Source organism: Oncorhynchus nerka, linkage group LG10 (assembly GCF_034236695.1).
Source record: "Oncorhynchus nerka isolate Pitt River linkage group LG10, Oner_Uvic_2.0, whole genome shotgun sequence".
Lineage (NCBI taxonomy): Eukaryota > Metazoa > Chordata > Actinopteri > Salmoniformes > Salmonidae > Oncorhynchus > Oncorhynchus nerka.
In genome coordinates this window covers 25,050,778-25,072,725 of record NC_088405.1, presented here as the reverse complement: position 1 = coordinate 25,072,725, position 21,948 = coordinate 25,050,778, and the positions used below count along the sequence as shown (strand labels likewise).

General features: G+C 42.4%; 1 protein-coding gene across 3 annotated transcripts; it reads left to right on the top strand.

Annotated features, from left to right (window-relative positions):
- On the top strand, nt 1-19,250 carry LOC115135053 (alpha-actinin-2). Of its 3 annotated transcripts, XM_029669275.2 has the most exons (22): nt 1-325; nt 6,340-6,454; nt 6,553-6,672; nt 6,997-7,083; nt 7,310-7,397; nt 7,600-7,678; nt 9,077-9,158; nt 9,715-9,800; nt 10,209-10,301; nt 10,549-10,779; nt 11,018-11,165; nt 11,364-11,514; nt 12,978-13,086; nt 15,282-15,422; nt 15,757-15,939; nt 16,043-16,177; nt 16,357-16,536; nt 16,697-16,843; nt 17,245-17,322; nt 17,762-17,827; nt 17,993-18,151; nt 18,347-19,250. In XM_029669275.2, exons 1-22 carry the CDS (start codon nt 194-196, stop codon nt 18,503-18,505), a joined length of 2,769 nt encoding a protein of 922 aa, XP_029525135.1. In that variant the 5' UTR covers nt 1-193; the 3' UTR covers nt 18,506-19,250. The 3 variants fall into 3 exon arrangements, with proteins under 3 accessions (XP_029525135.1, XP_029525133.1, XP_029525134.1); XM_029669273.2 differs by lacking the exon at nt 17,245-17,322 and having other exon boundaries at nt 11,334-11,514; XM_029669274.2 differs by lacking the exon at nt 17,245-17,322 and having other exon boundaries at nt 2-325.
- The last annotated feature ends 2,698 nt before the right edge of the window (nt 19,251-21,948 follow it).

Here is a 21,948-nt window from a genome sequence, read left to right as displayed (position 1 = left end):
TTTGTTCCACTGTGGCAACTGCGGCCAGACCGAACACCGGCAAGCGTGTGAGAGAGGGAGTCAAATAGAAAGATAGGGAGACAGAGGAAGTTACCCAGCCCAGAAAAAATATTAAATTATCAGTCTAAATACATAAGGATATTGGAAGACAAAAACTAATTGAATTTGGGAGAATACAAAGACTTAAGACGCAATGATGACCGAAATAGAGACGACAGTGCATTATAATAACGGATTCGGGGATGAGGAGGACTACATGATACAGGAGGATGAGTGGGACCGGGACATGTTGCTGGACCCTGCCTGGGAAAAACAGCAAAGAAAGGTAAATCAAGAGAAGATGACCTGCAGATAACCAATTTAACAAATTAACTTTACGCAGTACAGTAGGACTATTTTACGCACGTGATTGGGAGTTCATATGAGAGCAAATTAACATTTGTTTGCATTTCCATTGTTTTATTTATTTAATATTGAATTATTCACGTTGAGCGCAGGCTCAAAACTCTGTCTCTTGTTCCTGGTATTTGGTTCAGCCGGAGCCGGGGGTCTGTCTTGGCTCCAGTTGACGGGAATATTGACGGACGGATGCGGTGGGTACCAGCTAACAATAGCTCAATGAGCGGCTCTTAACTTGCCATTCCACTGATACGCGAGGAATGAGAACTGTCAACAGATGCTTCTAACACATGATGACGTCCTTGGGATTAAAATGGATGCTATATCTAATTTTAGTGTCGAGACCAAAAGGCATTATAGTAGGTTAATCCAGTGTCCTTAGTGTGGAATTATTTTGTTTATTGAAACCACAGAATACTGTTCCAAGCATCTGAATATTAGGCCCCCAAATCAGTATCCGTCATGAGGGTGCTGCAGCACCCCTGATAAATCACAATTTGTAACCTATATTTAACTAGGCAAGTCAGTTAAGATGACGGCCTACCCCGGCCAAACCCAGTCCCAATCACGGCTGGATGCGGGACTGTAGTGACGCCTTTTGCACTGATATGCAGTGCCTTAGAGCACTGCACCACTTGGGATATATATATGGGCTCCCGAGTGGTGCAGTGCACCCCTTCTTCCCGCTGCGATGAGCATTTCGAAAGGAAGACATAATAACCTTTTGTTTTACTATTTTCTACATTGTAGAATAATAGTAAAGACATCAAAACTATGAAATAACACGTAGTAACCAAACAAAAGTGTTAAACAAATCAAAATATATTTGAGATTCTTCAAAGTAGCCACCCTTTGCCTTGATGACAGCTTTGCACACTCTTGGCATTCTCTCAACCAGCTTCACCTGGAATGCTTTTCCAACAGTCTTGAAGGCGTTCCCACATATACTGAGGCTTCTTTTCCTTCACTCTGCGGTCCAACTCATCCCAAAACATCTCAATTGGGTTGAGGTCAGGTGACTGTGGAGGCCAGGTCATCTGATGCAGCACTCCATCACTCTCCTTGCTCAAATAGCCCTTACACCTCCTCCTCCATGCTTCACGATGGGAACCACACATGCGGAGATCATCCGTTCACCTACTCTGCGTCTCACAAAGATAGGGCAGTTGGAACCAAAAATCTCAAATTTGGACTCATCAGACCAAAGAACAGATTTCCACCGGTCTAATGTCCATTGCTCATGTTTCTTGGCCCAAGCAAGTCCATTCTTATTGTTTGTGGCCTTTAGTAGTGGTTTCTTTGCAGCATTTTCGACCATGAAGGCCTGATTCACGCAGTCTCCTCTGAACAGTTGCTGTTGAGACGTGTCTTTTACTTTACCTCTGGAAAGCATTTATTTGGCTGCAATTTCTGAGGCTGGTAACTCTAATGAACTTATCCTCTGCAGCAGAGGTAACTCTGGGTCTTCTTTTCCTGTGGCGATCCTCATGAGAGCCATTTTCATCATAGTGATGGTTAGTTTTCTTGAAATTTTCCATATTGACTGACATTCATGTCTTAAATTAATGATGGACTGTAATTTTTCTTTGCAAATTTGAGCTGTTCTTGCAATAATATGGACTTGGTATTTTACCAATTAGGGCTATCTTCTGTGAACCACCCCTACCTTGTCACCTCACAACTGATTGGCTCAAATGCATTAAGAAGGAAAGACATTCCACAAATGAACTTTTGACAAGACGGATCCCAGGTGACTACCTCATGAAGCTGGTTGAGAAAATTCCAAGAGTGTGCAAAGCTGTCATCAAGGCAAAGGGTGGCTACTTTGAAGAATCTCAAATATACTTTTTTGGTTACTACATGATTCCATATGTGTTATTTCATAGTTTTGATGTAGTCACTATTAATCTAAAATGCAAAAAATAGTAAAAATAATGAAAAACCCTGGATAGAGTTGGTGTGTCCAAACCTTTGACTTGTAATGTATATACATACAAAAATTATAATATTTGTGCACTTGGTCTGTATGAGCGGGTTGAAAAATACTTGTCAGCAGAGCATTTCACCATTTCCCCAAACTTTATTGCTCTGGAAGAGGTTGAACTGTACCTCAAATATCTTGTTTTAACAAGGCAAAACAAATATTTATTTTAGGGGCATGCTAAAGAAGACCTACAGTTGAAGTCAGAAGTTTACATAGAGGTTGGAGTCATTTAAAACTCGTTTTTCAACCACTCAACAAATTTCTTGGCAACAAACTGTAGTTTTGGCAAGTCGGGTTGGGACATCTACTTTGTGCATGACACAAGTAATTTTTTCAACAATTGTTTACAGACAGATTATTTCACTTATAACTCACTGTATCACAATTCCAGTGGGTCAGACGTTTAAACAGCTTGGGAAATTCCAGAAAATGATGTCATGGCTTTAGAAGCTTCTGATAGGCTAATTAACATAATTTGAGTCAATTGGAGGTGTACCTGTGGATGTATTTCAAGGCCTACCTTTGAAACTCAGTGCCTCATTGCTTGACATCATGGGAAAATCAAAAGAAATCAGCCAAGACCTCAGAAAAAACATTGTAGACCTCCACAAGTCTGGTTCATCCTTGGGAGCAATTTCCAAATGCCTGAAGGTACCACGTTCATCTGTACAAACAATAGTACGCAAGTATAAACACCATGGGACCATGCAGCCGTCATACCGCTCAGGAAGGAGACGCGTCCTAGATATGAACGTACTTTGGTGCGAAAAGTGCAAATCAATCCCAGAACAACAGCAAAGGACCCTGTGAAGATGCTGGAGGAAACAGGTACAAAAGTATCTATATCCACAGTTAAACGAGAGCTATATCGACATAAACTGAAAGGCCGCCCAGCAAGGAAGAAGTCACTGCTCCAAAACCGCCATAAAAAAGCCAGACTACAGTTTGCAACTGCACATGGGGGCAAAGATGGAACTTTTTGGCAAAATGTCCCCTGGTCTGATGAAACAAAAATAGAACTGTTTGGCCATAATGACCATCATTATGTTTGGAGGAGAAAGGGGGAGGCTTGAAAGCTGAAGAACACCATCCCAACCTTGAAGCACGGGGGTGCCAGCATCATGTTGTGGGGGTGCTTTGTTGCAGGGGAGACTGGTGCACTTCACAAATTAGATGGCATCATGAGGCAGGAAAATTATGTGGATATATTGAAGCAACATCTCAAGACATCAGTCGGGAAGTTAAAGCTTGGTCACAAATGGGTCTTCCAAATGGACAATGACCCCAAGCATACTTCCAAAGTTGTGGCAAAATGGCTTAAGGACAACAAAGTTAAGGTTGGAGTAGCCATCACAAAGCCCTGACCTCATACCTATAGAGAATTTGTGGGCAGAACTGAAAATCTGTGTGCGAGCAAGGAGGCCTACAAACCTGACTCATTTACATCAGCTCTGTCAGGAGGAATGGGCTAAAATTCTTATTGTGGGAAGACTACCCAAAACGTTTGACTCAAGTTAAACAATTTAAAGGCAATGCCAAATATTAATTGAGTGTATGTAAAGTTCTAACCCACTGGGAATGTGATGAAACAAATAAAAGCTTAAATAAATCATTTCAGATTCTTAAAATAAAGTGGTGATCCTAACTGACCTAAGACAGGGAGTTTTTACTCTGATTAAATGTCAGAAATGGTGAAAAACAGAGTTTAAATGTATTTGGCTAAGGTGTATGTAAACTCCCGACTTCAACTGCATGTGCCTACTGAGGGCCTTCTGCCTGATATAGTTGGATAGCAATTTTGACCACGTGGGATTTGTTTCAGTTCTCAGTATCTTCTCTGGCGTCTTAAGTAGGATTCTATATTATCTTTTCTAATAATTTCCCTTAACTTTAATCCTATTACCCAGTAAGAGCCACAGGGGAAGACAGGGCTGCCCTTGAATAAGACCTGTTGACACCCTGAACTGTCCTTACCTTTATACAGTATCCTAACATGCCCATTAGGCTACAATGTTGTAGCACATGCTAGGTGTTCCACCTGACACAACCAGGTATGCCACCCACTGATTTGGCCTGGTGTCGTGAAAATAACCTTGGCACATAAGACATTCTTGGAATCAAGAAGAACAATGAAGAAACAGCCTCAGGTGTTTGAACAAGTTTGAAATGATCTAGTAAAATCACCTATTTTTCTTTCATCAAATAAATGTAGGATTCTTAGACACCTTACAAAACATTATTGAACTTAGATTCTTTACCTCCGGAACACACCCCATAAAGCCACAAATGCTCAGCTACTTCAATGACGGGTGGTCCTCATTGGACATGATTCATAAATATATTTAGCTCTGATCGTCAGGGCTGATGGAGGGGGAAAAGGGGTGGGGGGGTCAGCAACTCTGGCGGGGTCGGGTCTGGAGGGCCAGCCATGTTCTAACGAGGAGGCAGCCGTTCAATGTCACATACACTTTGGTCTCTTTTGTCATGTGGAATGCGGCCTTTGTTTCAAAGCCTCTAATATTCCTAATTTGGACAGGCATTCCACCGGGCAGCCTCTCCAGATGGGTGACATTAACCCACAGCCTCTGGGGGACCAGGCTATGTGCTATAAGAACTTAAGGGCCAGAGGATCACTCTCCCAGTCATGCTGCGTGAACTGGAATGGCTTGAGAACACAGCATGTCAATAAAGCCTACAAACATTCCCTGTGTTTACACACAGTACCATCAACACTGTAGATGGAAGCTGGAGGCAGATTTAGAAATCACATTCCTGGTTGTTGTAAGGAGTCTAATTGAGGCTGATCCACTGAGGCCTTTTGAGAAGAGATGTTCAAAGTATCCCATTCAATTTACTTTAGATCACTCCCAGTTTGTGACACATCCAAGAAATGACATATTTAGGTGTTTCAAATTAGTCCCATAGCCCTCCACCCGTTTTAGCCTCTGCTCTTTCGGTATTCACATACCTGGAAGGGCTGGATAGATTGGGAAAGCAATATCGCAACAGCTCCACTTAGCATTTTTGATTTACCCGACAGTAGTTAACATTTTTGTAAAAGTGTGTCTCTTTTCTTTGCAAAGAGAATCACGTGAGAGAAGAGTGCACTGTTTGCATGTGGCATTTTCATCTCATCTTGATATTCAGTGAAAATGTTTTCTCCCTGTCTCTTATCACTAGGACCACCAGAGCATGCTAAATTGAACACCTTATATCCTCTGGAAAGTGAGCTGGGGTCTGCTCAGGGCTTTCAACTGTACCGTGTTGATTGCCTTTGCATTCTGTTTGCTGTTGTGAGATAACTTAATATAAACATAGCAGGAGAGAGTGCTCATGTTGAAGTCTTGCATAATGATACAGTACAAAGCATGAACACATAATTAAAATCAAATTCCTGTGTATGTGGGAGCACAAATTATTTTATCCTTTACAATAGGCACTAGGTTGGTTGGAGGGAAAGTGTTATTTTAAACCAAGGGGTTCAACAAATAGGTTCATCTCAATATGTGGCACTTGCCACAGGGACCAGAGTCATCACAATTTATGACCTCCGGCTAAGTCCTGCTAAGCTGTTCTCTTGTATGTTTACAACCAGGCTATATACCAGAGCTGGGCAATATGGACAAAAATCCATATTGTGATGAAAGAAATTGGGGAGGTAGCTACATTCATAACGTTGGTTGGCAAACACTTTCAAATGGGAAGCGTATATGATCCTTCCAATTGGAAAAGTTCATGTCAAATTCACCGTTCAAGTTTTAAAACGTGGAACATTCTACTTTAGATGAATAAGACCATTGATGGAAAACTCACTCAAGGTTCTCTGATGAGCTCACAGGAAGTCTCTATCATCAATGCTCAACCCCATCCTAATTTGAATTCACTGCATCAAAGTTATGTGAAAATTAAATTGTACTATTTGTATTCTACTCACCAAAATATAATTTCCTTTGTAGACCTTCACAGCCTGGTGTAACTCCCACCTGAGGAAAGCAGGAACACAGATTGAGAACATTGAGGACGACTTTAGGAATGGCCTCAAACTCATGCTTCTCTTGGAAGTTATTTCAGGTAATGTTTGTTGAATATGTAGTTGTATACATACTGTAGTTGAATACATTGATTGGTAGTCATTCAACTTCGAGTTTTATGCTGTTTGTTTCTCCCAGGTGAGAGGTTACCCAAGCCTGACAGAGGGAAGATGCGTTTTCATAAGATTGCCAACGTCAACAAAGCCTTAGATTTCATCACCAGCAAAGGAGTGAAACTTGTCTCGATTGGAGCTGAAGGTGATGTTTTATTCAGGCAGTACTTCATGTTCAGGCAGCTCAGTATCTTTTGATTTGATTAATCCATTCATTATTTTATATTTTAGTCATTTAGCAGACACTTTTATCCAGAGTAATTTACAGGAGCAATTAGGGTTAAGTGCCTTGCTCAAGGAGACAACGACAGATTTTTCACCTAGTTGGCTCACGGATTCAAACCAGCGACCTTTCAGTCACTGGCCCATCACTTTTGATCGCTAGCCTACCTGCCACCCCATTATCTTTTTGCAGTTCCCACTCTAATTATGTGAATGATCTGATGGTAATTGGATGTTTTCCCCTCAGAAATTGTGGATGGTAACATTAAGATGACACTTGGAATGATATGGACCATCATCCTCCGCTTTGCCATCCAGGACATCTCTGTAGAAGGTAAGATACAATTCAAACAAAATAGGATACTTAAAAAGATGCCTTTATTACCATTGTATAATAGATGATGTCCTGCATATGGATACACAGTGTTTTTATACTGCAGCTACCTTCTTAGCCAGGTCTCCCTTGAAAAGAGATGATCTGTATTGACTTCCTGGTTTAATGAAATAGAGATCTCACTGGGGAATAGAGCTGTTGAAGAACTATTTATCTCTCCTCTCAGAAACCTCTGCAAAGGAAGGCCTTCTCTTGTGGTGCCAGAGAAAGACTGCCCCCTACAGGAATGTCAATGTCCAGAACTTCCATGTTAGGTGAGAACACTTTTTAGGCTTTGACTTATATGTATTTTTTCTATTTTATTATATTCTGTACTAATGTGTTAGTACTAAGTGATAAGATAGGCAAAGCTTGCAAACACTGTAGCTCTCTAGGACCAGCACTGGTAAACTCAGTTATCATACAACTCTGACTTCTGACCTCTGACCTGGTTATCTCTGCTGCCTGCTGGTGAAGCTGGAAGGACGGACTGGCCTTCTGTGCCCTGATTCACAGACACAGGCCTGACCTCATCGACTACGCTAAGCTCAACAAGGTCTCTTGTGTGTCCCAAACACTAACCATGATGGTGTCAAGTGCCTCCCACATACTAACAGAGTTGGGTTCCCTATGTCCAGAGTAATAACTCCACAGTCTTTTCCCACAGCGTGGATTAACAGAAAGTTATTGACTTTTGAGAAGCAGATAGAGTGCTTTGTTATGTTTAACTCTCCCAATTTCTCCTTACTGATGTCTGCATTCACTGTCTTAATGACATGCTCACCTGGCCCACCATTGTATAAAGCTGGAAGGACGGTTTAGCCTTCTGCGCCCTGATACACAAACACAGGCCAGATCTAATCAACTATCACAATCTGAAGGTATCGTATGTGTAAATAAAAAGTAGACTATGTTGTGTGTAGAATTGCGTGTGCACTGTGTAGTTGTATGCTGTTCTAGGCATATCCTTTGGTAGACTGGGTCACTGTAGTGCGTTCATTAGAGTCCAAGAGTATATTGGTGTATCGGTGTTCAGGTGTTGTGTATAGACACATTTAGTCAAATAAAATGTGTACATGTAAAGAGTAGGCCACAGTGTGGAATATACATGTCTCTCCTTACACCATGTAAGCTGTGGTCTTTTTAATAGTGACTGACATTTACATCTCCATCCTGAACTGACTTAGTCCTGACTGGGAATAGACAGAGAAATGTGAGTCACATCCCAGGAGAGCCCATGGTTTACCTCAGCTGTGGCTGGCAGATACCTGTGCCTGGTACTGCTCTTTATAGGGCAATCAATCTATTCACGGTTCTTTGGAAATAGACAGGAAAATGGATAGATCAGTGGAACCCAAATCTTTTGGAAAGCCAGAGGCTTTGGGTTTCAGTAGAGGAGTCCCCCCTCTCTCGTACATACACGCACACACACACACACACACCTATATCAGAATCACCTTTATATGCCCCTCTGCCCCCCCAACACTCCCACGAGTGCATTGAGCCTAGACAGACCCTGTCAGCTGTCATGTCTGGCTCCAGGTGAGCAGGCTCAGTAAGCCCTCAGTGTTAGCTTGCTGAAATGTCTCTGTGTGGGGAACAGGCTCATGGGTATCTGCCCGCCCTGGATCTCTGCAGCTGCCACTGTCCTGTAACAGGCCTTTTCCCCTCGGCCGGCATCAGTGGAACAGACTTAGGACAATAGCAGCAGCATGAGCCCTCTCCTCCCACTAAACACACTGACTCACCCTACCCCATTAGTGAGGAGGCACTTACTGACTGACTGTCTGTCACCTGATGGTTAATTCCATCACTGGATACACGACAGTTTGTAAACGGGTTTCAAATACTGTACATATGCACATGTTTTCTCATATAAAAAGTAAATGAGAAGATTACTTTGTTTATTCGTTTAATTGGAAAGTATGTTTCTATAATATTTATAATTTTCTAGGATGATCCCATGGGGAACCTGAACCTGGCGTTTGAAATAGCAGAGAAGCACCTGGATATTCCCAAGATGCTGGATGCAGAAGGTAATGTCTTCTAAGGAAACAAAGTTTTGAAAATCGGTATTAGCTATAGGCATATCATTCTGCTCATTATGAAAACATAAACCATCTTATCTGGTACTGTAATGGTGGGAGTCAGACTGTGGGTTTTGTTACAGGATTGCCTGGAAGAGATTTCCAGGAAGATTGTCTGTACTTGTATGCACATTGTAATGATGAAGTCCTATGTGCCTGGTCTCCCCACACAGATTTTATAAGCGCAGCCAGGCCAGACGACAGGACTGTTATGACCTATATGTCCAGTTTGTATCACACATTTGCAGTGGTACAGAAGGTGAGGGGACATTGATGCTGTGTAGTCCTAGATACAACGTGACCTGGTCCTTGTTTAGATCTCTTTGCCATAGACCACCCCACCTTCCCTCCAGGATAGCCCTGCGCTAAGATGTTCAGGTTTGGAGTCGATCTGTGGTCCTTTTCCTCTGTCAGTGCTCTTGTGTTTCCTGTCTCCACCCTCCCTATCTTCCTCCTTTTGTACTTGTTGTCTGTCACCCTCTTCTGTCCCTCCCTCCCTCTGTAGACATCATCAACACCCCCAAGCCTGATGAGAGAGCTATCATGACCTATGTGTCCTGCTTCTATCATGCATTTGCTGGAGCCGAGCAGGTATACAGCTTGCACCATGAACAGTTTGAATTAAGTTTTTGAATTCAATGTGTTGTGGGTACAATACTTCCTAAACCAATTGATGATGATTACCATATGCCTACCCCCCTCCCCTCACCACTCTTTCCCCACCCCTCACTTCTCCTTCCCCCTCCCCTCACATCACCACTCTTTCCCCCTTCCTTCACTTCTCCTTACCCCTCCCCTCACTACTCCTTCCCCCTCCCCCACATCACTCTTTCCCCCTCCCCTTACCTCTCTTTCCCCCTCCCCTCAAATCTCTTTCCCACCTTCCCTCACTTTTCCTTCTCCCCTCACCACTCTTTCCCCCCTCCCCTCACCTCTCTTTCTCCTCTCCCCTCACGTATCTTTGACCCCTCACCTCTCTTTCCTCCCTCCCCTTGGTAGGCTGAAACGGCAGCCAACAGGATCTGTAAAGTGCTGGGTGTGAACCAGGAGAATGAGAAACTGATGGAGGAATACGAGAGGTTGGCCAGCGAGGTAAAGCAAAACAGAAGCATACATTTGGACGTATGCTTTCATATAGGTCAACTTTCTTAGGAGAGCTACTGCTACCCCAATCTGAATACTCAAAAAGTAAATTGTCTTACACAAACTTGTAGGAATGGAATTTCACAGTATTTAAATCAAATTCAATGTCGAATTCCTACTTAACTAAATCGAGAGGAATGACAACAAATGAACCGCAAATGAAGCTCCACCCCATCACCACCCACTGTGTTTGTAGCTACTGGAGTGGATCCGCCGGACCACCCCATGGTTGGAGAACAGGACTGCAGAGAAGAACATGGTTGAGATGCAGAGAAAGCTGGAAGATTTCCGAGACTACCGCCGCATGCACAAGCCCCCCAAGGTGCAGGAGAAGTGCCAGCTGGAGATCAGCTTCAACACCCTGCAGACCAAGCTGCGCATCAGCAACCGTCCCGCTTTCATGCCCTCGGAGGGAAAGATGGTGTCTGTAAGTGTAAACACCCAGCATTCAATGAAACATCATATCAAACTGATGAAATAGTCATCAGTCAAATGACAGTAGTTGTAGATAGCTAAGGATATAGATCATTCAAAATACCAAGGTAAACACCAAGGCACTTTTGCCAAAACGCTGATAGACTTAAAAGCCTTTTTAATAGCATATCTACTGAGCGTGGTGCTTTGCTGGTTTTGACCCGTGTCTTTGTGTCTCGGTGTGGCTGTAGGACATAGCCAGTGCATGGCAGGGGCTGGAGGGGGCAGAGAAAGGCTACGAGGAGTGGCTTCTGACAGAGATCCGAAGACTTGAGAGACTGGACCACCTGGCTGAAAAGTTTCGCCAGAAAGCCAGCACCCATGAGACCTGGGCTAATGGTCTGTCTGGGATATGATTGTCTGTCTGTCTGTGGAGGGTTTTACTTATGTTTCTGGTTTGTCTAGAGTTTGAAGTTTGAATGTAATTGATTAGCTCCAAATCCTTAGAGATTTGTCAATGGGAAAATGTCAGTAAATCTTCAGCATTTGTTTTGGCTAATGTCTTAGTCTCTCTCGCTGTCTGTGCGTATGACCCAGGTAAAGAGCTGATTCTATCTCAGAAGGACTACGAGACGGCCACCCTGACGGAGGTGCGGGCGTTGCTACGGAAACACGAGTCATTTGAGAGTGACCTGGCTGCTCATCAGGACAGGGTGGAGCAGATCGCTGCCATCGCACAGGAGCTCAAGTATGGATCCTTCCTCTGATCTTCAGGCTAGGCATCCCGCTAGCGGGACAACTTCCGGTGAAACTGGAGGGGAATTCACGCAATTCAAATAATTGGAATTCACGCAATTCAAATAAATAATCATAAAATTTTGGGATATTAATCGTTTAGGTACATACAAGTGTCTTATATCGGTTGAAAGCTTAAATGATTGTTAATCTAACTGCACTGTCCGATTTACAGTAGGCTTTACAGCGGAAACATGCCATGCGATTGTTTGAGGACGGCGCCCCACATCAAAATATTTTTCCACCGGCACAGGTTTCATAAATTCACAAATAGCGATGAAATATTCACTTACTTTTTGAAAATCATCCTCTGATTTGTCATCCAAAGGGTCCCAGGTATAACATGTAGTCATTTTGTTAGATAAAACCCTTCTTTATATCCCAAAAAGTCAGTTTAGTTGGCGCCATCGATTTGAGTAATCCACTCATTCAACATGCCAAGATAGGAGTCCGAAAATCTACCCCTAACCTTTGTTTCAACAAGTATGTATGTATGTTCAATAGGAAACCAATATTAGCAGGTGCGTGTTCTCTTCATTGCGCGCTCACACACGAATTTCCAAGACTGTGTCCCTGTAGTTAAACTCATTATTCTTACTCGTTTTGGAAGAAACAAGCCTGAAGCCTTGAACATTGAGTGCTGACACCTAGTGGAAGCCATAGGATTGAATAATTCCCCTATACGTTCCATTGTAAGAGCATGGGCTCTCAAAAAAAAAATATATTTGGATTTTCTCGTACCATATCTATTGTGTTTTACTCACCTACATTTCTACAAACTTCAAAGTGTATTCTTTCCAATGGTACCAATTATATGCATATCCTGATTTCAGGGCCTGAGCAACAGGCAGTTTACTTTGGGCACGTCAGTCAGGCAGAAATTGAGAAAAAAGGACCCTCTAACCCTCCTAACCATCATCCCAACCAAGTCCTATTCCTAAAATCATGGCTTTGACAAGGACTGCGACTGGAATTATTCTTAAATAATACCAATGTCACAATCGTCGTATTGAGGAGACCAAAGCACAGCGTGGTGTGAATGCATACTTTAATGAATGGACGAAAAAACACGAAGTACACTAAACAAACAAAACAAACGTGACCGCTATAGAAACTGAGTGCTAACATGCAACATGACATAGACAATAACCCACGAACCACAATACAAAACAAGCTACCTAAATATGGTTCCCAATCAGAGACAACGACAAACACCTGCCACTGATTGAGAACCATATCAGGCCAAAACACATAGAAACAGACTAACTAGACATGCAACATAGAATGCCCACTCATATCACACCCTGACCAAACAAAACATAGAAACAAACAACGCAAATAATGGTCAGAGTGTGACAACCAAACCGTCTGAAGTTGCTCTTCATTGACCTATATGCTGCCTGTGGTGTTGTGCAGTGAGCTGGACTATTATGATGTGGCTGCTGTCAACCAGAGGTGCCAGAGAATCTGTGACCTGTGGGATCAACTTGGTACACTGACCCAGAAGAGGAGAGAGGCTCTGGAGGTGAGTGAAGGGGGTTGAAGTTTGGGACATGACATGTTATATTCTCAGCTAAGGTAAACTGGCTAAGCTGTTGTGCCAAGTGAAAAGTAAGCCAGCACAGTACAGCTTGGTAGTGTGGGAATGAGAACCAGTTCCATGAATCCAGAAGAGAGCTGAAGAGGTAAGGCAGTCGATGACGTTACCTTGGGGTGGGGCGGATTGTTCACAGGACAACTTAACCCATAGTAATGCTAAATCTCATGTATATTATATTGAGATAGCTAGGGGTGAGATATGAATACACAGCTGATTGAGGAGGGTGGGGTAATTGGTCCACTTAGTCTACTGATGGCACATATACAGTGCCTTCAGAAAGTTCACACCCCTTGACTTTTTCCACATGAAGTTGTGTTACAGCCTGAATTTCAATTATATTATATTGAGATTTATGGTCACTGGCCTAAACACGCAATAACCCATAATGTCAAAGTGGAATTGTGTTTTTAGAACTGCTTACAAATAAATAAAACATGACAAGTTGCAATGTCGTCAGTCAATAAGTATTAAACCACTTTGTTGTGGCAATCCTAAATAAGTTCAGGAGTAAATAATTTTCTCATCAAGTCACATAAGTTGCATGAACTCACTTTGTGTGCAATAAGTGTTTAACATGATTTTTGAATAACTACCTCATCTCTGTACCCCACACATTCAGTTATCTGTAAGGTCCCTCAGTTGAGCAGTGAATTTCTAAAACAGATTCAACCACAAAGATCAGGGATGTTTTCCAATGCCTCGCAAAGAAGGGAACCTATTGGTAGATGGTTAAAAATGAAAATAGCAGATATTGAAAACCCTTTGAGCATGGTGAAGTTATTAATTACACTTGGGATGGTGTATCAATTACTCCCAGTCATTGCAAAGATACAGCCTTCCTTCCTAACTCAGTTGCCATAAGGCCAATGGTGACTATAAAACAGTTACAGAGTTTAATGGCTGAGGATGGATCAACAATATTGTCGTTGTCACGATCGTTGAAATGAGCGGACCAAGGCGCAGCGTGCGTAGAGTTCCACATACGATAAACAGCTGTCTCTGATTGGGAACCATACCAGGCCAACATAAACCATTAATCACCTAGATGACCCACCCAAGTCACTATCACGCCCTAACACAATATTAACCTAATTGACAGAGGGAAAAGAAGGAAACCAGTACAGAATAAAAACATTCCAAAACATGCATCCTGTTTACAACAAGGCGCAAAAATTAAAGCAAATTAACTTTTTTTTTCTGAATACAAAGTGTTATATGTTTGGGGCAAATCCAGTACAATACATTACTAAGTATCACTCTCCATTTTTTCAAGAATAGTGGTGGCAGCATCATGTTATGGGTATGCTTATAATCGTTAAGGACTGGGTAGTATTTCAGGATAAAAAATAAATGGAATAGAGAAAAGCACAGGGAAAATCCTAGGGGAAAACCTGGTTCAGTCTGCTTTCCACCAGACACTGGGAGATGAATTTACCTTTCAGCAGGACAATAACCTAAAACACAAGACCGAATCTATGCTTACCAAGAAGTGAATATTCCTGAGTGACCGAGGTACAGTTTTGACTTAAATCTACTTGAAAATATATGGCTAGACGTGAAAATGGTTGACAGAGCTTGAACAATTTTTACAAAATAATGGACAAATGTTGCAAAAGCCAGGTGTGGAATGTTCTTAGAGGCTTATGTAAATGAGGTATTTCTGTATTGCATTTTCAATAAAACATGTTTTCACTTTGTCATTATGGGGTATTGTGTGTAGATGGGTGAATTAAGGCTGTAACACAACAAAACGTGGAATAAGTCAAGGGGTATGAATAATTTCTGAAGGCACTGTATATAGATATGGTTACCTGTCCAGCATCTGGCTGGCAGGATGCCCACAGTCCTTTTCCTCTGATCCATACTGGGCACTCATGACCTACAAATTTGTCAAGACAAACAGCCAGGCCTGGGATTAGGCTGACTCAAATGGGCTGCTGTCTGCCCCCTCTCCCTGCCCAAAGGAAGGGGTCTAATCCATGCAGACCACCTTGCCAACTCAGCAGTCAATTGGGTCATGTCAATGTGATGCATCCTGGGATTAGCAGTCCAAACAGGCAATGTTGGTGAATTGTCAATGAGATTAATGACAAGTGTTTTTTTTCTCTCCTGTTTTCCAGAGGACAGAGAAGTTGCTGGAAACCATTGATCAGTTGTTCCTGGAGTTTGCCAAGAGATCAGCACCCTTCAACAACTGGATGGAAGGGGCCATGGAGGATCTGCAGGACATGTTTTTTGTACACACTATCGATGAGGTCCAGGTACATAATTTTTATTTATTTAACTAGGCAAGTCAGTTAAGAACAAATTCTTATTTTCAATGATGGCCTAGGAAGAGTGGGTTAACAGGCTTGTTCTGTGGCGGAACATATTTTGACCTTGTCAGCTCGGGGATTTGATCTTGCAACCTTTCGGTTACTAGTCCAATGATCTAACCACTAGGCTACCTGCCGCCCCATAATGCTTGCTATTAGTATTTTAATCATTCTATGGTTGTTACAACTGTTATGTCATTTTGACACAGTGCCCATTACTTGCCATGTTCTTGTAAGTACAAACCAACACGGCAACTTCTCCTCTCCTCCTTCCCTGCAGAGCCTGATCTCTTCCCATGAGCAGTTCAAGGCCACCCTCCCAGAGGCAGACGGAGAGAGACAGGCCATCCTGGGGATCCACATGGAGGTGCAGAAGATCTCCCAGAGCTACGGCATCAAGGCCAACCTCATCAACCCCTATAGCACCATCACCACCGAGGAACTCCTCGCCAAGTGGGACAGGGTAGGACCTCGAAATTCACATACATACACTTGAGACACGCATGCATATACAGTCACTTTCTATGTCAGATTGATGTATATGTTGTCGTCATGTTGCTGACCAGGTGAAGAAGCTGGTTCCCCAGAGAGAAGGCTCCCTCCAGGAAGAGCTAGCCCGGCAGCATGCTAGCGAGAGGCTGAGACGGCAGTTTGCTGTCCAGGCTAACCTCATCGGACCATGGATACAGACAAGGATGGAGGTCAGAGAGTCAGCCATCTGTTTAGTGTCTAGGGCAGGGGTCTCTAACACTGTTCCTGGAGAGCTACTCTCTGGTTGTAACCTACAGGATGGTAGCTCTTCAGGAACAGGGTTGGAGAGCCCTGGTCTAGGGGTATCTGGAACAAAAACCTGAATTGCTCATGTGTGTGGTTCTGACAGGAGATTGGCCACTGCTCCCTGGAGGTGGGTGGTACCCTGGAGGACCAGATGACCCAGCTGAAGCAGTTTGAGCACGTCATCGTCACCTACAAGCCCAACATCGACAAGCTGGAGGGAGACCACCAGCTCATCCAGGAGTCTCTGGTGTTTGACAACAAGCACACCAACTACACTATGGAGGTACTGCAGAGCACCACCACAGAGAGACGGTCTCTGCATGCAGTCTATTAAGATTATATGTGGTCAGGGGGATAATGATGATGGATGTCTTTGAGATTTCATTGGCAGCTGGTTAATCTGCCTGTCTGTGTCTATACCTGTCTTGGCATCATGGTAACAGCACATCCGTGTGGGCTGGGAGCTCCTCCTCACCACCATCGCCCGCACCATCAACGAGATCGAGACCCAGATCCTGACCCGTGATGCCAAGGGCATCAGTCAGGAACAGATGCACGAGTTCCGCTCTTCCTTCAACCACTTTGATCGGGTACAGTGCTCCTTCCGCTTCCTGTACTCCCGGTTCTCTGATTCATATATTAACATTTAACCTGAATGGCATGATAAGTAGCATAATACCACTGACAAAATAAATCATGCTCACCTGTCTTGCCTTTCTTATTCAGAAGCTACGTAAGGAAACTGGGATAACTGTATATTGTTGTTGATACTGTACTACGGTCACTGCTCTCTGGGCTTGGTTGTTTAGATAGTTAAACAATATAATACAACAACTATTGTATGATAGTGTAATGTACAGGTCTATAAAAAACAAAGTATTTGATATTGGTTCCACATAGTTGTAATGCTATATGTTATAAACACTTGCATGTGTGTGAGAGAGAGACACTTCTGAGTGTGACTAACACCCCCTCTAACACCTGGCCCCAGGAGAACACAGGCAAACTGCGTAGTGAGGAGTTCAAGGCCTGTCTGATCAGCCTGGGTCATGTGGGCAATGACCATCAGGTACTCAACCCTACTGACCTCTAAACTTTCATGATCCCTGACTGACCTCTCGCTGATGACTTGGCCTTCTTCCATCCCTTCTTGAGTAGACCACACCTGCTGCTACCTCTCATATGTTTTTAGTTGTATCGATATTTTGACAGTTGGGCTCTACAGCATGACAATGTTGGTGGCAGCAGCTTTGGCCTGTTATGACAGTTCATTTAGAATTGACTCCTAAAGTATGTCTTCTAATGTTACTGTCACTGTGTCCATCTGTCTGGTTGTGTCTGTGTCCATTTCTCTGTGTTAGCTTTGGCCTTCTCCCCTTCCCGATCTCCACTGCTCTGCCATCCACCTTCTCTTGGTCTCCCTTCTCCTCCCTGTCCCATCCCTTCTCCTCCCTGTGCGGTGACCCACTCCCAACCTCCACCCTACGACCCTTGACCTCTGACTACAGAAGAAACACGGGGCGATGGACACTGATGACTTTAGGGCCTGTCTGATCTCCATGGGTTATGATTTGGTAGGAGTCTCAATATGCTCATGCAGAATTACAGTATGCAAACAATGCATAATAATACCAAAAGGTATTGATAATATACTGTATGTGTAATGACGCAATGACGAATAAAGATATGTGTTCCTTTCTCTGATCTCTCTCTCCCTGATCTCTGTCTCTGACTTTCAGGGTGAAGTGGAATTTGCCCGCATCATGATGCTGGTAGATCCCAGTGCCACTGGCATGGTGTCTTTCCAATCCTTTATCGATTTTATGACCAGAGAAACCACTGACACAGACACCGCCGACCAGGTCGTGGCATCCTTCAGAATCCTGGCAGCCAATAAGGTGTGTGTGTGCGAGAGAGAGAATGTGAATGGGAGTGTGGCAATTGAGTGTACCATGTCAATCACACAGAAGGGGTGAATTCAGTATAACAGTAAAGAGGCATATTATTCTGTCAGATTAGGAAAATTTGGTAGAGCGGACTTCTCTAAATGAGCCCATTCTCTCCCCCTACCCCTTCTCCTCCCCCCTCCACAGCCCTACATCCTGGTTGAGGAGCTGAGGAGGGAGCTCCCCCCTGACCAGGCAGAGTACTGTATCTTGAGGATGGCCCCCTACAGTGGTCCAGGGGGACCCGCGGGGGCTCTAGACTACACCGCCTTCTCCACTGCCCTCTACGGAGAGAGTGACCTCTAACCCTGCAAGATGACCCCCAAGATTGACCTTTTGATGCCAGCCAACACTTCTGGATGAAATCCCCTTTAACCAAACACACTGTAAAAGCAAGGCAAAGTTAGCTATGTTAGATTCACATTAGGTAGATATTGTACATTTGCCTACTATTGTGTGTCACAGTAGTTTCCCTCATATGAGTTATGCGGTGAAGTGAAGATAGCAGATAACAACTGTTCTTCTAAGAAAAATGATATGATTGTATAAGCTACAATAGTTTGATATAATAGAACAGTTGACTACAGTAATAGCAGCAGTTGGATATGTAGCTAGAACAGAAAAATAGCAGCCTAATAGTAAACATTGTGTCCTCATCTCCTGTTAGTGCCTCATCAGGAACTAACATACAGTATGAGTTCTGATTGGGAATAAGAGTGGTATATGATGATCCAAACATCAGGATTATGATTATTTAAATGTTGGGATATCCGTTTGCTGATTTGTGAGATTAGATCTGGACTATTTTAGCAAAAGCTTGATTGAAATGACAGTAAAGTATGCCATTTAAGTATCATAATAGGTTCTATGATAGCACACTGATAACTGTGTAAGGTTATCAAGTGTGCCTCTCATACTCCATTCTAAAAAAGTAATGACCAACATGTTGTTTATGTCAACAAAATGTACTTGTGATATAATCATAGCACATGATGCCTGCTCTATGCTAACTTTTCTCGCAAGTTACCCAATATAAATGAAGAACAGTTTGGCTAAAGGCTATGAGTGATTAATTGAACAATACGTTCCACAGTTCATACACAATATATACATCTCAAACCCAAAGCTAAGAGCCTCTTCACACACTTACCTGACATTTTTCGTAAACATGTCGGCTACACGTTACTCAAATGTAAACCTCTGGAGCTAGTGCACAACACTCTCTCAACAGCTGCCCCCCTTGAAGCAGTGTAAACAGAATTGTCTGGTTAATTGGGCCAACACTCCTACAGTATAAATGGTAATAGTTGAGCAATGTTTTTCAAACAGTTGAAATGTATAGACATTTTCCTAATATTTGAGACTAAATATTGCAGTAACAGTCTGTTACATTCTGAAATTGTTGCAGTACCTGCTGGCTGCACTGAGCCAGGTAAAACTATGGAAGCCCATCCTCACCACCAGAAACATGTCAAATGATGGCTATGATTTTTTTTTAAATTGTAACATTTGTGTGGTGATTTCAGAGGTGGCACCACAGGTCCCACAGTGGTGGGAGAATTTTTTTTCCTAGGGCCCAATGTTTTTCACGATCTGGCAGTAGGCTAACCTAAACAACTCTGTACTATAGTTGTAGCATTTGACGTAGTAATAAATCAGCTGTACAAAAAAAAGGTTTTATATGGGCTATGATGGCACCAGATAATTTTTCTGATCACGTCATGTGTTTTTTAAAAGCCCCTGGAAAACTCCTGGCGCTAAGGAGGATGGAAACATTAAAACCCTTTACACAGACAAAGAGAGAACAACTGCCATTGGACAAAAAAAGACAAATGAACAGATCTGAGATCTGAGTTTGTTTTTGATAGGCTAAAGTTACAGTACTTGAAGACATGCCATTATAGCAACGCCGTGATTTTGTCTTGAAGCTAAACATGCAATGAGTGTAGCCTACAGACGAGAAAATAAACCCCTTTAATTGTTGAATTATTCAAGATTGTAATATGATTTGGTTGCATTATTCAATAGTGTAATACGTTTTACAAGAACGGTTTCTGTCATTGTTGAATAGTTTGTGCTTATCGGCTAATGGATACTGTGATATTTATGGTCAATTTGAGCTGCGGTCGCGGACCAAGAATGTTCCGTTGCCAGCCACAAAAAATGGTAAGCAAAGATTATTGATATACTGACAATATACTTGTCTCTCCTCCCGAACAATGAGAGTTTTTGTCCAGTGACACATCGGGCTGTCCTAGCTCCCGCCTATGCTTTATTTGGATTGGTGCATACATCTAATTATTTTAATACTTTAAAAAATATTCGATGAGTGTTGTTGACGTCAACCACATGTACTCAATGGAGAGCGATGCTACGCTGTTAGCTTTATTTCATGAATATGCATAGGCATCTCAAGGCAACTCCAATATAAAGTGTTTTTTCTCAAAGTTGCCATCACGTGTCCTACTTATCAATAGAGTAGTAACAGCCTAAGCATGGCGTAACTTCAATTTGAGCAAATAAACCTCATTTAGCAAATAAGCCATACATTTTTTTCGACGCTCTTTGACGTCCATACAAAAACTCATTGGTTGGTGACAAAAACGCCACCTGCTGGAGGGAGACAGATTTTCACCCGAGTTGGGCCTCTTTGCCTGCTCTCTGAGGTAAAGCAAGGATTTAATGTTCATTGAAAATTAGAATTATCTTTGCCACACATCATTTTCTTATTTGCGGACAAAAGGAGTTTGGTCACACCAAAATGAATAGCTTTGCCTGTTTGATGATGTTGTTTATTGTCTTAAATAAATCCTATCAAATTCCTACATACTTTGTATCAAATTTCAGTGGGCTTAGCCTGACTCTCATAGCCTGCTGCCTGTGGAGCAGTTGGGATTTCCCAGTTGAAGATGGGGAGGGAGGAGATAATCACTGTACTAAATGTGTGACTGTTTGAGACACTGTAATGTTGACAAGAGTAGTATACTTTGCGCTTTGAAGTGAATTCATTATTCAATAAACCCTTATCACTTATGTTTATTTTACTTTACATATTAAGAGAGTGCAGTTAAATACAACATTGTGTTTCTCTCTTTGGGGGTAGAAATGTGGAAAGTATACTTTTTGTAGGCCTAGACTGTAAAAGCCATATTTCTGTTTCTTACAGCCAGTAGGCTACTGGTTTAAGACACTGAAAATTAAATTCACAATTCAAACATATGGATACAGATGGAGGATCTTAATTTGATCACCCAGTTGCAGGATCACTTTCATGTGATGCAGGAAATGTCAAAAGTTTAAAAATTTAAAAAAGCTTCCACTTTGACATTTCAGACTTGATTTTTTACCTACGAAAGATGTATCAAGCCCTACAAAAATGTAAATTCATTGTAATCCACATAATAAATCTAATTTCCTTTTGCTGCAGGATTGTTTTACTGCTGTAGCAGACTGGCTCAAATTAAGATCTGTATAATCAAATAAAAATTGTCTGTAAAATCCGATGTGAATATGGGGCACACACTTAGTGTGTTGTGAATTCTGTAATGAATGTATTGTAATGTTTTTAAAATGGTTTAACTGTTTTACGGACCCCAGGAAGAGTAGCTAATGGGGATCCATAATAAATACAAAATACTGTATGAGTGTGATTATGAGCCCAAAGAGGGCCATCATCATGTGTGTAGTGATGCACTATTTCCGCTACATACAAACTATTTAATGTTGCTAAATACAGTTAGACATTAACT

Coding starts and splice junctions, on each gene's coding strand:
- LOC115135053 (XM_029669275.2), top strand. CDS start 194: ATGATGACCGAAATAGAGACGACAGTGCATTATAATAACGGATTCGGG. Junction 6,455..6,552: donor TCTCTTGGAAGTTATTTCAG/GTAATGTTTGTT, acceptor TGTTTCTCCCAG/GTGAGAGGTTACCCAAGCCT. Junction 7,679..9,076: donor ACTACGCTAAGCTCAACAAG/GTCTCTTGTGTG, acceptor ATAATTTTCTAG/GATGATCCCATGGGGAACCT.